This window comes from Budorcas taxicolor, chromosome 3 (genome assembly GCF_023091745.1).
Source record: "Budorcas taxicolor isolate Tak-1 chromosome 3, Takin1.1, whole genome shotgun sequence".
Lineage (NCBI taxonomy): Eukaryota > Metazoa > Chordata > Mammalia > Artiodactyla > Bovidae > Budorcas > Budorcas taxicolor.
In genome coordinates, this window is record NC_068912.1 from 101,366,523 (window position 1) to 101,383,688 (window position 17,166).

General features: G+C 44.9%; 1 protein-coding gene across 1 annotated transcript in view; it reads left to right on the top strand.

Moving 5' to 3' along the window:
* The window catches only part of EIF2B3 (eukaryotic translation initiation factor 2B subunit gamma), a 118,953-nt gene extending 105,039 nt beyond the window's left edge, over nucleotides 1-13,914 (top strand). Inside the window, exons 11-12 of the mRNA XM_052637884.1 lie at nucleotides 5,892-5,995; nucleotides 13,759-13,914. Coding sequence (XP_052493844.1) covers nucleotides 5,892-5,995; nucleotides 13,759-13,802 — 148 coding nt within the window. The 3' untranslated portion in view covers nucleotides 13,803-13,914. The remainder of the gene's footprint in view (nucleotides 1-5,891; nucleotides 5,996-13,758) is intronic.
* The last annotated feature ends 3,252 nt before the right edge of the window (nucleotides 13,915-17,166 follow it).

Sequence of the window (17,166 nt, forward strand, 5' to 3'; positions counted from 1 at the left end):
TGTGTTCCTGGTGTAACCATCACTTATGCTTGTGTGATATTTAATGCATCTTTCTTTTTTCTCAACTAGACTATAATTTTACAGGAATACTTCTCATATGTCTTTGTATCCCTTAATTCACAGTACTGTACTTTTCATGTACTAGATACCTGGTAAGTATTTACTAAATGAAAAATAGAGATCCCTGATTTGAGCCCTCCTACTGTAATTGACTGATTTCTGTCAAGAGAGCCCTGTTTACTTCTAGAAAAGTCTTGGAGTAAATACTTTAACTCCTTGAAACTCACCAAGATGAAAACAAAACCAGAGAAGGAAGCTTCATCTGTAATAAAACTAGATAACTGCCATGTACCCATACACAGACTAGAGAATATCTGCTAGACACAATGAAATTTAGGTCAAATCCAAAAAGAACACCAAGACTGGACCAGCATAAGGAATATGGACTTGGGCAGTCCAAAGGAGAAATGGTAAACACCACTTTTACAAAATCTCAGGGCACAGAGAAAGGAGAAAACCAGGATGGCCTCATACTTTTCTGTGACATTTAAGGCCAGAAGACAGTAAAACAACATTTAGAAAATTTGGAAGGAAAACAGTTGTGACTTAAGAATCCTGTAGATAGTGAAGTTAGGGTTAAAGTATAAAATCATTAAAAATACTCCAAGGCTTAGGAGATGTGGTGCCCATGAACCCTCTAGAAAACTCTGCTTGAAGACATAATAAAGCCAAGTAGGTAAGGAAACAAAATACTGATAAATGGGTAGGTTGAGTGTAAGTCTGTGGCAGTGAGAGTTGCAGAAAGATCATAATCATTAAAAGAATTCTGTCCACATTTCTTCAGTAACACTTTTATTTTTAAAAAAAAGCAAATTATAAAACTGACAAGATCCCCTGGACTTAAGGGGCTCCTTAGGACCTTTGATTCATTCTCTATTTGAACTGTTTGCACTAAACCCATATTCTGAGAATACTCCAGCTTAATTCTTTTAAGATTGTTACATCTTGGAAACTCCTTGGCAGTCCTATGGTTAGGACTCCATGCTTTCACTGTTGTGGGCCCAGATTCAATCCCTGGTTGGGGAACAAAGATCCTGCAAGTCATGTGGTGTGGCCAAAAAGATAATACATATATTTTTTAATTGTTACCTCTTTGATTCCCTCCCAAACCCTTGTTTTTCTTTTTCTTTGCCTCTGCTTAGGAAATATCATTCAATTTCTTAGGAGGGAGACATTTTTACCACTAAACCTTTGTGTAAGGTTGTAAAGGGAGACATATAACTAAAAGGAAGAAATGTTCAGCCTATTCGCTGGAGAGAGTACATTTTACTTATTTATTTTTTGGCTGCACTGGGTCTTCAGCGCTGGGCGTGGACTTTGTCTAGTAGTAGAGAGTGGGGGCTACTCTTCGTTGCAGCGTGTGGGCTTCTCATTGTGTTGAATTCTCTTGTTGTGGAGCGCAAGATCTAGGTGCACAGGCTCAGTAGTTGTGGCGCACAGGCTTAGTTGCCTCTCAGCAGGTGGGATCTTCCTGGATCAGGAATCAAACCAACATCCCCTGCATTGGAAGGCAGATTCTTAACCACTAGACCACCGGGGAAGTCCCTGAGACAGTACATATTAATCTACAGGACCCAAGAGCAAGAGTGACTAGAGACAGAAAGAAAATGAGATATTTTTACAAGTATTATATCTCATTACATGAATTAACCTGGGTAAATGCCACAGATACGATGTTGAAGGGGAAATAAGGAAGTTGCAATAGGATATATATATGTAGAGAATGATAGCATTTATATAAAATTTTTAAAATTTGCAAAAGAATACAATTTATCATTTACTATTATATGAAGTAAAAATGCTTAAGAACAATAAATACCAGAGTCAAACAGTAATTACCTCTGGGAGGAGAGCGGGGGAAATGTGAGCAAAGAAAATTGCTGTCTTTTTGTATTATTTTTTGGAGGGTTCTTTATATTCTCTGTATTTTTCTCTGCTGTGCTGAGTGCTAAGTTGCTTCAGTTGTGTCTGACTTTTTGTGACTCTGTGGACTATACCCTGGCAGGCTCCTCTGTCCAATGGATTCTCTAGGCAAGAACACTGCAGTGGGTTGCCATGCCCTCCTCCAGGGGATCTTCCCGATCGAGGGATCAAACCTGCGTCTCTTACATCTCCTGCACTGGCAGGCAGGTTCTTTACCACTAGTACCACCTGGCACTTATCTATGCCTGAAATATTTCATTAAAAATAATACATGATTCTTCTTCTAAAAGAAAAAGACACCTGGACCAGAGCTCCTTGGGCCAAGGCAAGGAGCCTCTGGCATCTGGAAAGATACGGGCAACTGAGCCATAATCTTTGGACTGAAGCAGTGGATGGGCCTAGAGTGGACATTTAGTCATATGCCTAAAAAGCTTTTCTCCCCTAAGGTTATGAATAAATTTAGCAAGCCTGCCAGCTAATCCCCAGAGAAGAACCTGCCTGTCCTCAGAGTTACTGAAAAGTTTCATGGCTCTTTGCCAAACACTGCCAGTCAGCAGCTGAGGCAGAAGCCTGTAGTACAGTGGAGGGTCACTTCCCACTGTGTAGGCTTGGGCACATGGCTTAATCTTTGTGAGCCCCAGTTTTTTGTGTAAAAATTAGAATAAATACCACCATTCCTGCAGGTTTGCTAAAAGAATTAAGTTACATAATGAATATAAAGTGCTTTGTGTAGTGACTGAGCTGTATTAGACATTACATTTATGTAAGTTCCCTTCTCTCCTGAAATAAACTGAAAAAAGTCCTAACTAAAACCAGAAGAGGAATGAGAACTTGGAGGCATCCCTGATTCCCAGGTGAGGGCTTCTTCCTCATGTCATGTGCCATGGTATGGCATGGTATGCCTGGCTAAGCAGTGATCTTACTATAGGCCTCTGTGTTTTTCTTATGGCCTCCTGTCCACTGAAGCTTTAGGGTTTTCAGGGTAATTTCCCAAGGCTTGCAGCTTTGCTTAAAATTTGACAGCATTAAGAAGTGAGGGCTCCCCAGCTGGCACCAGTGGTAAAGAATCCACCTGCTCATGCAGGAGATGCAAGAGATGTGGGTTTAATCCCTGGGTTGGGAAGATCCCCTGGAATAGGAAATGGCAACCCACTCCAGTATTCTTGCTTGGAAAATTACATGGACAGAGGAGCCTGGAGGGCTACAGTCCACAGGGTCACAAGAGTCAGACATAACTTAGAAACTGTGCATACACACAAGGAGAAGTGAAGATCGAAAGTCCATTAATCTTAGCCATCTCCAAGCAGATTCCTAGAGAACACAGCCAGGCATCAGCACAGCAGAGTCCTTAGTACCCAGCTGAGAGCTTAAAGTAGAATGTAGAAGCTGTAGTTCTGGTACTAGAGCTGGGTCTTTTCATGAGCTATATAGGAGGTCATCTCCCCTCCTGCTTGAAGCACAAGGCAATCTTTACTGTGGACTGGCAGCATGGAGGGGGCTTATTAGATACAGTAGTGTCTGTCTTTCCCCTCCAGCCTGAGCAAACACATATACTTCCAGTAAAATCCTTAACCTTGGAGTTCTTTCTCAACAGGGGGAAAGCTAAATTGGCTTAAAATTTTTCCAGAGTACCTCAGCCTTACTAATGAAGGTGACTTGTGACTGCAACAGTGATCATGGGAAACAATTGAAGAAACAAGTGGTAGAAAATAGTTTGACACTCACTGAGGCCTTTTTTCAGGTGTTCACCTCAAAGCCTTCCACAGATCCACTGACCAAGAGCTTCCACTTTTTCCCGATCACATCTGCAGATTCACTAGTAGTGGTTTATTTGTCTGAGGGAGTTACACACAAACTAGATGAAACAAGCAACAAAGCAGTATGGGCGGTTCCTGAAGATCTGAGTCAGACCTGTAAAACATAAGAACCCACGCTCTCCATTGCTGTAGAAATCTGACCTCAGTCATTCCAGACTCTTCCTTCCAGAGATGGTTCCCACTTGTGTTCCAGATTCCAAAATAGTCATTTAGTACTCCCTGATTATGGCTGCTTGAGTTCCTCTTGGCTCTTTCTCGTTTGCTATGTTTACCTCTTGCCTAACTCCAGAGCATACTATATACTCTTAAGCTACTGAGCAAGAAGCATCTCCTTAACTCCCATTTTGAAAAAAGAAGTGAGATTTTTCAATGACAAACTAGCAGCCAGTTATAAACCTACTACTATATCTCAGAAGCCTCTGTGTCTGAAGCTTTCTGTATACTTCCTTACTACTCTTTTGGGGTGAATCTTCACCCAGGATCAGGAATCACCCTAACTGCTGATTGGACTGCTTTCTCTCAGGGAGGGCAAATTGAAAAGTTCTGGAAGATCCCTTAATGCCCACCCACTGAGTATATCCTGAGTTTGAGCCAAAAAAACTGGTACTGGGACTTCCCTGGTGGACCAGTGGTTGAGACTCCATGCTTCTATTGTAGGGGGCATGGGTTTGATCCCTGGTTGAGAACTAAGATCCCACATGCCTCACCAAGCAGCCAAAAAAAAAAAAACCTGATATTTTCTCTACCCATCTCTAGCCCACACCAGAGTGCTATGGCTTTGACCTTTGCCGCTTTCTGACAAGCTTTAACCTTCTAGAAGAATAAAGAAGGCTCTGAAATGCCATAAATGCTGGAGTTACTTTTTTGCATTTTACTAAAATTTTGGCACTTGGCAAGAATCTTTTTTATGGCCTGTGGATGATAGTTTCAGTCCTTGAAATGGCCTCTTTTCCATCCCCCAAGCCTCTTGGACTGCTTGAGGATTTTTCCTTAGTTGATGTTTTATTTTGTTTAAATGGACACTCAGACCGTTCCTACTTACCTCCTTCTCCCCTCCAGCTGCCCACTTCTGACTCTTTAGGGACTGAATATTCCCTTATTAGGATAGATCTCATTCCACAGAGCCATCTTGGCCCAGAAAAACAACTCGGCAGTCCCAGGCTTCCTCTAGTCTTCTCCCCTAATTTCTTTGTTTGACCATGCATGTATGGATTCTGGAGTCAGGCAGACTTAGTTTTGAAATTGCTACTTGGCTGTTAATGTGGTTTTAGGTAAATGGTTTAACTTCTCTTAATCTGTCATCTCATCTGCAAAATTTGGTGATTTTATCAGAGGTAAAAATGATACTCCTAGAATCATCTGGGTAAGTCACTTCTGTAAGGTATGTAGACTGCTTAGCACAGTGCCTGGCCTGAAGTAGGTATGTAATAAATGCTAGTGAAGATTTTCAGAAGGACTTTTCCCCCACCCACCCATCCTCTGAAGCCAAGAGGATGCTTTTTAAACACATTCAAATGCTAAGAGCCAGTGGTGCTACTCTTGAGAATGTGGCTTTAGGGTCTAGAGTAGGCTCTTATATAGCATGGAGTTGGCTTTAAAAATATCCTATTTTTCTAAATAATTATGGTTTTGATTAACCAGGGTCTGTGGTAAGAGCTGTGGGGTACCCATTATTTGTATAGCTTACCTCCTAGGAAGAGTCACTGGATCTGAGCCTCCACTGAAATTTTTTATATATTCCCAGATGAGAGGCAGAAGCAATGGATCAGCCCAGGGGTCAGGGCCAGCTTCCACCCCCAGACCAAAGGGTGGAATTTAGACCTCCAGGTCTGGGGTTCCTAAAGAACTGAAGTCATACTGTTTGTTCTTTTCAGGCTTTGGGTGAATATCATTATGAGCATATACAGACTCCGGACTTCTCTAAAGCCCAATCCTCTCTTGAGGCATTCTGTCTTCTAGCATAAGCATGTAACCATTAACTAGACTGGCCAGCAATTCCTAGCATATGGAGGAACCAGAACCTCCAACCCATAAGGATGAGGATGGTGATGAGAGACATGGACACTCCCTAACTTGGCTACTGTGTTACAGAAGCAACATCCAGAGCAGCGTCATCTGCAACAACGCTGTAATTGAGAAGGGAGCAGACATCAAGAACTGCCTAATTGGAAGCAACCAGAGGATTGAAGCCAAAGGTAAACCAGAACCCAAATTACAATCACAGATGCTATTGTTTTCATATCACACTAACACAGATAACGCTCCGTGCTGATGAGAACTGGGGAACAAGCATATGCATACCCCACAGGTGAGAACATATAAATTGATAAAAGCCATCTTAGGAGGGCAGTTGACATCACTGTCACATTTTTAAATTCTGACTTCACAGTTCCATCATGGAAATTTATCTTGTTAGATAAGTCTTCATATATATTTATGCAGCCTTACTACCAAAAAATTTAAAACATATCAGAAATATCTAATGACCCAGATTGGCACCAATACTTTACAATGGCTGTCAGGCATAAGAGAAAAGGGCCAGTGATCAACAGAGGCTCTGGAACTATCTCTGGCAGCCTCCTGCAGTCCTTGGGTACTTCATCTGACCTGGTAGTTAAGGGAGAGGAGTCCCATGGCTTCTTGGCCTGGAAGAAGGTTAGTAGCTTCTTGAAAGCCATTGTCTCAGTGCCATCCTCAACTGCTTAGAGATGCTTTAGTGTTAGCTTGCTCTGCTCTGTAGCTATAGAAAGTCTATGTAATGCTTAAAAGACATACAAACATCAGGGTTTTCCTGCTGGGCTGGGCAGATTGGAATGGTCCATAATTTAGCTGAGGATTTTTAACCAAAAAGTAGCCAAAGCTCAAGATCAGTAAAGAGGGCACATTCCTTTTCAGATTATTCCTTAAACCTAAACTAGGGTGGGGTAGGAGAGTTGCTGAAAAAACTAAATCCACCAGTTCTGAGTTGGTGGAAGCCACCATTTCCTTCTCCCAGTAAGTAAGGGCCGCCTTCCATTTTTTCTCCTTCCCTTTTTATTTTAAAGTCATATACCTCTCCTGTGAGCTTTAGATTCAAAACAGACCTGGGTTCAGATCTCAGCTGTACAAATCATTGGATGGGCACCAGGTTGTTTTTAATTTTTAGGCCTCAGATGTTTGAAACTAGAAAAACTGAGACAATAATAACTTATTTTGGAGGATCGTTGTGAGAACTAAATACAGTTAAATGTGAGGATTATACACGACTTCTGGAGCATACCACGGGCCTTAGAGCTCCACATATGCACCGTGCTCTTGTGCCTCTCCGTGCTTTTGCACATGTCCTCTCTCTGTCTGAAATTCTTAATGATTCTGCCCAAGTGTTCTCTCTATAGAACCTTCCTGACTCTTTCCATGATTCCTCACCGTCAAACTGAGCATTCCTTCCTCCTCCACACCTTTGTCAATACCTTAATGAAAGCACATATGCAAATGGCAATTATCTATGAATCTATCTTCCCTACTAGACTAAGAACCTCAGACCAAGGACTGACTTATTTCAACATGTGTCCCTAGCTCTCGGAACAGGTCCTAGTTTATAGTAGACGTGGGAAGTGTAGAGATGAGCAAATGAATTTTGGATCCCTTGGTAAAGGGAATTTGGGGGCATTTCAGGGCAGAGAGTTAGGTTTCCAAAAAAGACATTTGTGAGACAGTTGCAATAATCATGAGATCTCTTCTGACTCTTTTTCTAAACTTACGCTGATGAAGGAACCAAATGGAACACTGATAAATGAACTGAGGAGGTGCTGCCTTTGCCTGAAACCACCCCTCAGCCTTATTTCTTCACTGGACACTAGGCCTAACTCTTCTTCTCACTGCCTTTCCTCTCACATTTCAAATACTTTCTTCCTCTACATGTGAGAATTGTCATTTCTAAAAGGCTTTTTCTGAGTGATACTAGTTTACCAATAAAGTTCTTTGTTGTAAGCAATATAAACTAACTCTAGGTGATTTAAACTGATAAAGAATTCATTGAAAAGATACTAGATAGCTCACAGCTCCACAATGGCTGCAGAATCAAGCTTAGAAAATGGGTCATAGCCAAGATTTACCCTCCAGATCATCCTGGTGAGGACACTGCTGCCATCCTTACTGAACACTGGATGCTACACGCTTGCTCTGCTGCTCCAGCCGCCCAGCAGCCCTAAAGTGGAATCTCTCTGGTTCCTATATTTTTGTGTCACTAGTTCCCAGCTCATGGTTTCTGGTGGCTGCACTAACAGGTCAAACGTAGGTTATCTATCCATGCCCTTGCTGCAGGGAAGGCTGGCATTTTTAGTTCAGTCTGTAGGGGAGAAACTCCACCTGGTGTCTCACCAGAGAGCCTTTGAGCTGGAGTGTTGGTCAGCAGTGGTTTCCCAGCTGTTGGTACCTTCTGCCATGATCCCGTGCAAGCAGAAGGTATGAGCCTAGATGAGAGGGCTGGGACACGAGCTTGAACCCCAGCACAAGGGGGAAGGATGGCACTGCCTTCCTGAGGGGGCCACTGGCTTATGGCTATTGTATACAGCTTTAAAATGTTCTCTCGTGCACTGTCTTACTGGGTTCTCATGAAAGCCCTCTGAGGTAGGCATTCTTTATTGACCCATTTGGTAAAGTGGAAACTGAGACTTTGAGAGCTGGAATTTACCAAAAGTGGAGATCAGTCCTGGGTGTTCTTTGGAGGGAATGATACTAAAGCTGAAACTCCAGTACTTTGGCCACCTCATGTGAAGAGTTGACTCATTGGAAAAGACTGTGATGCTGGGAGGGATTGGGGGCAGGAGGAGAAGGGGACGACAGAGGATGAGATGGCTGGATGGCATCACGGACTCGATGGACATAAGTCTGAGTGAACTCCGGGAGTTGGAGATGGACAGGGAGGCCTGGAGTGCTGCAATTCATGGGGTCGCAAAGTGTTGGACACGACTGAGCGACTGAACTGAACTGAACTGAACTGAACACAGCTAGTACATGACACAACTGGGTCTTCAGCCTGAACTATTGACAGCCTCCAAAAAGACCAGAGGAAGAAGCCACTCTTGGCTTGCCTAGCAAAATTTAACCAGTGATACTCTTTTTCTCCCTTTGGTCCATCTTTCCCCAACAGGTAGGAAAAATATATTTGGCCTCCATATCCTGGCTCTTTCTCTCCTCAGGAACCTCAGGTCTTAGCTCTTTCTCCTGCTCAATGTACCAGTTCACCCATACCTACCCTTGGCTTGAAGAGAAATTTGGTTTTTGATCATCTAGGGCCTATTGGTTGTTTCTTTAAAATAGAATTCAGAACCTCAGCCTATTCTCTGACTTTGTGGAAGGCCTTAGAAGGGATCCTTCAAAAGCAGGATAGGATAATCCCATCCACTCCCTGACTCCTCATTACATTTCTCTGTCCTTTTTGTTTTCTATTTGGGTTTGTGGCCCCATGCAATGTTTCTTCTACCTCCTTCTTGCCTCTTTGCTTTGTAAATTAGCTCCTGCTCAGCAAAAAAGTAGAAATACCCCAGTGCTTTCTTGTTTTAGTCCCTCCTAGAGCCAGGAGATGCTTCCTTTTGTTGTTTTTACAGGCATATTTGAATGTGTGAACTCCATTTGACACTGCCCTACAGGGTCGTACCCCTGCTTTCTTACATGCTTTCACCTGGAACCACACAGTTTCTTCTCCTTCCTCTCCCCACTTCCAACAAAGTCATAGTGCGCCTTTCTTTTCCTTTGCAAGGACCTCTCTTAGTTTTGTGTGCAGAATGCATGAATGAATAATGAATGCCAGACAGTGAGGGTTTGAGGCACATCATCTCCCATCAAGGAGCACAGGGCTGGGCTTGCCACACCCCTAAGATGTCACAGGCTGCAATGTCTCCTGGGCTTTCTGGTTCTAACTAACACTTTGTGCCCTCTCGTTAAGGGTCCTGAAGAAGGGGCCAGGGAAGTCTTTTAACTGGAGATCCCCAACATTTCTTGCTCTGTCATCTATGCTAGAGGGATCGCTGCAGCCAGCACAGTAGTCAGTGCCTTCCTGCCACAGGTATTCCTGGTCAGTCAGCCTGTTCCCACTATCACTTTTCTTTGAGGCTGAGCTATCTTGAGAAAGCAAATTCCCAGCCATCAGTGTAGCAATCTCGACTTGTTACTATGGATGACCTAGACAAACATCAACTTAGGTCCTCACGAACAAAGGTCCCCAGTCAGTCTTTCTCCCATGGAGGGATTTTAGGAAAAAACATTCATCCTCAGAAGTAATACTGTCCTCTCTCCAAATCCCAATCATTTGCATGCCACAGAGTCACCACATCCATAGCAAAAATGGGACTCTACACCGAAAACAGGACTCTCATAACCCAGTGTAGGCCCCACTGCCCTTTTCTAGCATTACTGGGAGAACAAGGCATTTTCTAGCAATTCCAGCCTTTCTCACCCCACCCAGCATGCTCAGTTAATGAGATTATCTCTGGCAAAAATCCTGGCAGCCAAGTTTGACCTCCTGCTCAAGCCAACTGAAAAGCTACAGCCAACAAAGTCAAAACCTGGGAGACTAATTGGACATTTCATCTGAGTCTCTCATTACTTGCAGAGAGAGAACTTGGATCTCTTCCCTGGGACCACAGTGATCAGTCCTTTGGCCATGAAAGTAGATCTGATGGGTACACAGGTCAAGCCCTGCCTAGCAGGAATCCTCCCCAGCCTCCCAACAGTGCAGCTTCTCGTATGTGACTTGTCATTCCCCTCTGTCTCATTGGTTTTTCCCCAGCTTACTTTCCTCTCTTGTGCTCTTCTCTTTAGGATCTTTGCTGATCTGATTCCAGTCCAGAACTTTTCCAGTGCGTTTATTGGTGCCCGCTTCCAACTCTGGCCAAGCAGAACTAGCACTGCTTGTTTTTCCCCTTCAGATTTCCTCCACCTTACTGAAAGTCTCCGTAAAAATACATCTTCCCCCAAAATACCAGATACAATATTTCTCCCCTGAATCCCAGTGAGCAAGCCAGAGAAGGTGCAGGTATTTATTTGGAGCCTAGCAGAGCAGAATAAGATGTTGTTTGCCTCAGCCTGACACCTCATTCACCCCTCTGGTCTCGAGCACTAAGGACCAAGAAGAGTGTTAATAAAACTGGGACTGTCTTCAGAACATTCCAGTGGCCTGGAAACTAGGAGGAGACTAGGGGAAGGGAAAGCAGATGTCAGAATCTAGATATGAGATGAAATGGCTGACTCATGGCCACAGAGGGGATAAGGGCCAAGAGGAACTTCTGGAGGTTCCTGGGAAGCTAGCCCAAGACACATTTCCTTTGTTCTTTTCTGATAAGTCTTACCTCAAGGTCGAGCCTGACTGACAGTCACACTCCAAGGCCAGCCCCAGCCCTTGGGATTGTAGAAGCCTGAGCACTGTCTGGGCCTCCCTCCCATTCTTCTCACTGAAGGAAGCAGATGGCTTCCTAGGGCAGGACCACACAAGCCACACCCAGGTGCATTCTGTAACTTCGTTTAATTCTTACCAAGGCTCTTTACATCAGTTATCTTACTGAATCCCCACAACTTTATGAGGAAACCAAAGCCCAAAGACATGGAATAATGTGATCAAAGTCCAATGAGAATTCAAAGCTCTGTGGCTCAGAGCTCTCCTATTCTGGATTGTCACCTTTTCTTCTCACATGAAATTGCCTCTGTCAAATACAATGCTATAACAGAAACTTTGTGAAAGGCCTAGACCTAGGTTTCTCTTCCTACTGGAAATCATTAGAGAGAGAGGCCCAAAGATGCTCTCGACCCCTAGCACCTTTGCTGTGATGCACCAGTGTGTCAGTTGTGTCCTCTTCAGCAAGGGGATTGGAGGCCGCCTCCTCTCTACATGCTCCTCTTCCTTCTGTACCCTCACATAACCACCGAGAACACACATGCTGTCTTCAATAATACCACCTCCTATATTCTAGGCTCTGGGAGACTAGGGGTGTCAAGATGAGTAAGACTTGCCTTTTACTGTCCAGCTGCTCAGTCTATTATAGAGACACAGATAAGAACTACGTACAGTAAAGTTTCACGGGTATGATGTCAGGGTTCATTAAGGACAGAAAAGAGAAATCATTCAGTTCTTGGCACAAGGATCAGGCATACCATCTTGAAGGAATTTAGGCTAAATTTTAAAATTGCTGGCTATACACCAAATATACAAAAGGGAAGAACCTCTCAAACTAAGGGGAACCAGGCAAGCAAAAAACAGTCTCTTGTGCTGGGAACTGCAGATCATTTGGAAAATCTAGAATACAGTATGTAAAGGAGATGTAGTAAGAAACAAAGCTAGAAAGGTGGGTAGAACAGAAGACATGTCTGAAATCTCAAAGTTTCCAGAGCTTTAGTCAGAAACCCCCTTTCTACTGGCAGAGCAGAAGTAGGCTCCAGGCTGTGGACCGAAACATCTCATATTATCAAACTTGGTACCATTATCAGCGGTTTTCATTTTGCTTCCCCAAACCCTTCTGAGGCTGAAGTAGAGCTGCAGGAAAGTCAAGAGTTTCTGCCTTACCTATCAGGGTCACACTTAAAGTCCCAAGTATGGCAATAAAGATGTTGGACCATTAGAGGTCAGGCTTACCCAGAAAGAATCCATTGTCAGCCAGGTGGTCAGCCTTTTCTGTCTGAGTCAGTAGAAGGCTGAACACTCCCCTCTCCCCTACATCTGCCCCAGGCCCTCAGGGAAGAAGGCATGCCTGGTTTCCCCTGCCCCTTCCAGACCATTGGTTCACTGCCTCCTTTCTATAGCTTCTAGTTGTTGAAAGTTAACCCTTTTCTTACCTTTTACCACATAATTGGTCAGCTCCCAGGGAAGTCTCCTAAATGTATCAAGGGTTCACAGTCTTCCCGCTTCCTCCCTCTCTTTTTCCAAACATCTTGGACAACTTCAACGGATTCATCAATGAACCATCCAGCCCCTCAGCTTCACCATTCCCTGATCATCTCAACTTTACCAACCTTCACTTCCTTGCAACTTTAGACACAGTCACACCCTATCCTTGTCATTTAACTACAAACCTCTGAAATATTTCATGTGCCAGCAGCTGTGCTAGATATGATCATAAATCCACTGCCCCTGCACTCAAGATCCTTACAGAGAAATAGAGATACATCCAAGGTAGAGTGTTTTCACAAACCAGGAAATGAACCATTCAGAAGGGAAGGCACCATATAGTGGAGATGCTTCATTAGGGTATTTCGGGTGAGTAGGGAGGAGAAGAAAGGCATTTGAGACAGAGGAAATACCATATACTAAGGTCTAGAGCTACAAAACAATATGGCTTCTAAGTACAAATGGAGAAAGATGGAAGATAAAACTGGAGAGATAGACAAGGGTCAGGTCATAGAGAGCCTTATGGGTTTGAACTTTACAAAAAGAATAACCACTGTTTATCAAACACTCAGTATGCTTTAACTCACTGAATTCTCACAATAACCCTATCGAGTGTGCAATATTATTTACATATGACATGGGAGACATCTCCCTTTCTCCTTTGAGTATCTCCATTTAACTATTTACTCTCTTTTCCTCTCCCTCTTTTCCCCCAGGCCCTATCCTACGCCAGAGTTTTTCACATTCCTCTTTCTTACATCTTTATGTCTTTGCTCATACTGTTCTAAGAGCCTGGAATGCCTTCCCCTTGATACACTGCCTGAAAAAACTCTATTCATCCTTTAAGACTCAGTTCCAGTTCCCCTCTGATGGGACGTCTCCTGAAAGCCAGGTGTATAGAGTCAGTCCCCACCTCCTGGGTGGGAAGATGCTGTCTCTCCCAAAGGCCTTCTGGCAAGTTGTTTTTCCCAAGAGCTTCTAAAGAGCAGAGCCACATCGGAGAGGAATAAATGTTTATGAACGCAGAATTAGAAGTAATCGGATTTGAAATGAAATCATTTGCTTCCAGTTCTCAAACAACCTTTTCTTTTTTTTTTATAGCCAAACGAGTGAACGAGGTGATCGTGGAGCTCATGGAGATCTGAGTTCTGAGCAAGTCAGATTCCTTCCTTTTGGGCCCCAGAACTACAGATGTTGGCTGGCCCACCTGTTTGACTCTGTATTTATTTCCCAATAAAAGAAGGGCTCCCAAAGGCATTCTGGAGACTTATGGAGTAGTCGGGCTCCAAGAATACAGTGTATGTTCCTGTTGGAAAAACTGTCAAGAGCCAGCGTGTGAGACAAGATAGGACACGTGGCCTGGCTCTTATACACCAAGGTTATCAGGCAGGGGCAGCAGCTGTCTGGTGGTGAACCTCCCAGGAGGCCTACTTTCCAACTGGCTGGCCCAGTCTAGCCCTTAAAAGCATCTCCCACCTGAAAGGACTTGAGGGTCCATCAGCCCCCAACCCTAATCAGGCTTTCTAGATCTGCAGGCCTAGTTGCTGCCATTGCCACCTCTGCATGTGATGTGCCTCCTGCAGCTGCCAGTGTGGGCAGCCTTGCCCCTGAATCTCAGCCCAAGACTTAACTACTCTGTTCCCATACCTGCCCACACAGGTTCCTGGCCCCTGCCACCGTGTCACCCCAGCCTCACCCTCCCACCCCTGCCATTTACTTCCCATCCTCCCAGTGCCTGGGAGGCATCCAGCCCAACTGTTATACCCTGGAGACCCTTAAAGCAAGCAGGAGGCAGCCCCTGCCTAGCCAGCAATGCTATCCCCACAGGTTTTAGTGGAAGCAAGGACAATAAAAGAAAGCTGTGGGCTGAGAGAAGCCAGGCCCCTTCTCACCTCTTCTTAGTGAGGTCTGCCCAACTGGGAAAGGAAGAGCCAGGAACCCAGATCATCATTTGAAATTCTTACTGATTCTTCTCCAGCTGCACTCCTTTATATCCTAAATATATAGACTCTGCTGCTTCAGGTGATTGAGTAATGAGACTTCGATTCTCAGAGTTCCTCTGGAACCCCATCCGCCTTGTCTTCACCGCCCCCGCTCCCAGATGCTCTACTCCGCTCCTGCCTCTCCCTGCACCACTTTTACCTCCTGCAGGTGTTCGCTGGGAGATGAAAGTGGTTCCTGGGGTGAGATTTCACCTCCTAGAGTTATCAAAGTAAAGGTTTCTCTTGATGTGTTCACTGTGGGTGGCAGTAATTATAAAGAATGATTTGAAATACTGGTTTCTACATTGCTTCAAAAATCTGAAGTCTCTCAAGTTCGTTTGAGTGATCCTGCCTGAATCTTAGTTGCTCTCATTGGACTTGTGAGAGACTAACTGAGCATTCCTCCTCTGGGGGAGCTCCACCTCCACCAGCCTTCTGGGTTGCTCTAGAGCTCCACATTCTCCCCACTGGTCAGGACAAGGTTCCTGAAAGTCTGCCCTCATCAGAGAGAAGCGGAAATGGCCCAGCAGAGTGATTGAAACCGAGAGGACTGTGGGGAGGTAGAAATAAAGAGCTGTGGTGGTGCCCAAGATGATCCCTTTTGGAGCTGAAATTAAATGTGTGGGGCAGCAATGGTGCTGCAGACAGTTCTGGCCTGGATAGAAGACCTGCGCTCTGGAATGTAGTCTGGCTTTAGACAGGTCACTTTCTGCCCCTAAGTTTACACACCTGCAAAATGGAAAAGTTGAACTAGGTGACTTTTAAGGGCCCTTTTAATCTCAGGTTTTATCCCCTCTCAGAGCTTTCTGACGCTTGGGGTCCAGGTGCAGAGATGGCTAGAGATGGGTGGGTTTGGAGGAAGGGTGGGGTCAGGGAATGGGAAGGATTGGTTATATTGTCCCAGAACCTTCCCACTCTCCTTTCTGATCTTCCCCATCGAGCCTTTGGCTAGAGGAAAAGGCCTCTCTTCTGCCTTCCCTTGCTCCTGCTCCAAGGAAAGAAGGGAGCCTTCCCCAGGGGAAGGCCTTTGCTGAGTTTGAGTCCCAGCTGGGAGCAGCCCCCAGCTTGGGACACTGCTGCTATTGTCTCCACCAACTCCCAAACTGGCTGGGTGCCCAAGATGCTTTGATTTCTCTTCTGTTCACTCTGTCTGCCAGAAGGCAGGACAGTTTTTGTTTTCTTTTGGCAACATCTCCAGAGGTTTGAAATAGAATGAGCAACTGAATGTCCACTGGCCAGCTACCTCTTCATGGGACAGAAGCCAGAAGGCTAGGCAGGCAAAAGAATTGACAGGCTCTGCCCTGCCTCTCCGAGTGGTGCTGTATGAGGGGAGTGAAGGAGAGGGGCAGGGAGCCTTTAATGGCAAATCAAGGAGGTCTCTGAGGAGGTGTTGAGAAACGGGGTTCTGGGAGCTTGCTAGATCAGACACAATTTGATGGCTACTGCTCCAAGAACCCCCACCCCCACCCCCAGTAACACCTTTCCCCTACTTGCTAGCAAGAGCTCCCTGAGCCTATAAAGGGAGTGACTGCCAAGGCCAGAAGCTGAACTTCTTCCCACTTCTTCACCACATTACTCTTACTAGCCCACTTCCATCTGCATGGGAAAGTGTGGGGAAAACTCTCTAGCTGGACCCCCAAGAGTGATCTAGGGGTCTGCACAGTCTAGTTTAGAAGCTATTTCTGTTTCCAGAGAATTGCAAAGAGTATACTTTTATTTTTAAATCCACAAGCATCCGTCCCCCTAAGAAGTATTAATACATAAGCCAGGTCTTTGTATACTGCTTTCTAAATAGTTAAATGTCTGAGGAAAGGGGAGAGGGCTGTGGGAAGGACCACCCAGACAGAAGGTCTAGAAAGCTCAGCTCTGATGGAGCTGACAGGGAAAGAGGCTAAGCAGGATAACACATTCTACTAGAGGTCAGGATCCCCTGTCCTCAACCTGAGCTATCTGCCACCACTCAGAAGGCTTCCATCAGGGGTTTTTCTGCCGTGGATAAACAGGGAAATTCTACTCTTATTTTTTTGGCTGCACCAGATCTTAGTTGTGGCATATGGGATCTAGTTCCCCGACCAGGGATCGAACCCAAGCCCCCTGCACTGGGGACACAAAGTCTTAGCCACTGAACCACCAGGAAAAGTACCTCTACTTTGATTCTTAATCCTCTCTCCTTATATCACCATCAAGGTAAAAGGCCATTCTCTGATCTCTGGTTGCATCCTCTAGCACTAGAGACTTGGCAGGTCTTATTGGCATAAATCTGCCTAGAGGGAAGGGGCATACAGTCCTAGACGTGGTCCCTAAACATAGTGGGTGGCAGTGGGGGGCTGCTAGGGCCTTCTCTGCTCCACATCTCAGGGTTATTGACTTTGGCCCAGATAACAGAAGCCAACCCAAAGCCAAAGCGTGGGGAGTGAGTAGCTTGGGGAATGGCAGGGAAAGAAAGCCTGACCTACTCCGCCCTCATGGACCCTACTCTGAAGCCAGGCTGACCACTTTCTCCAACAGTATGACTGTGTGTTTCGCC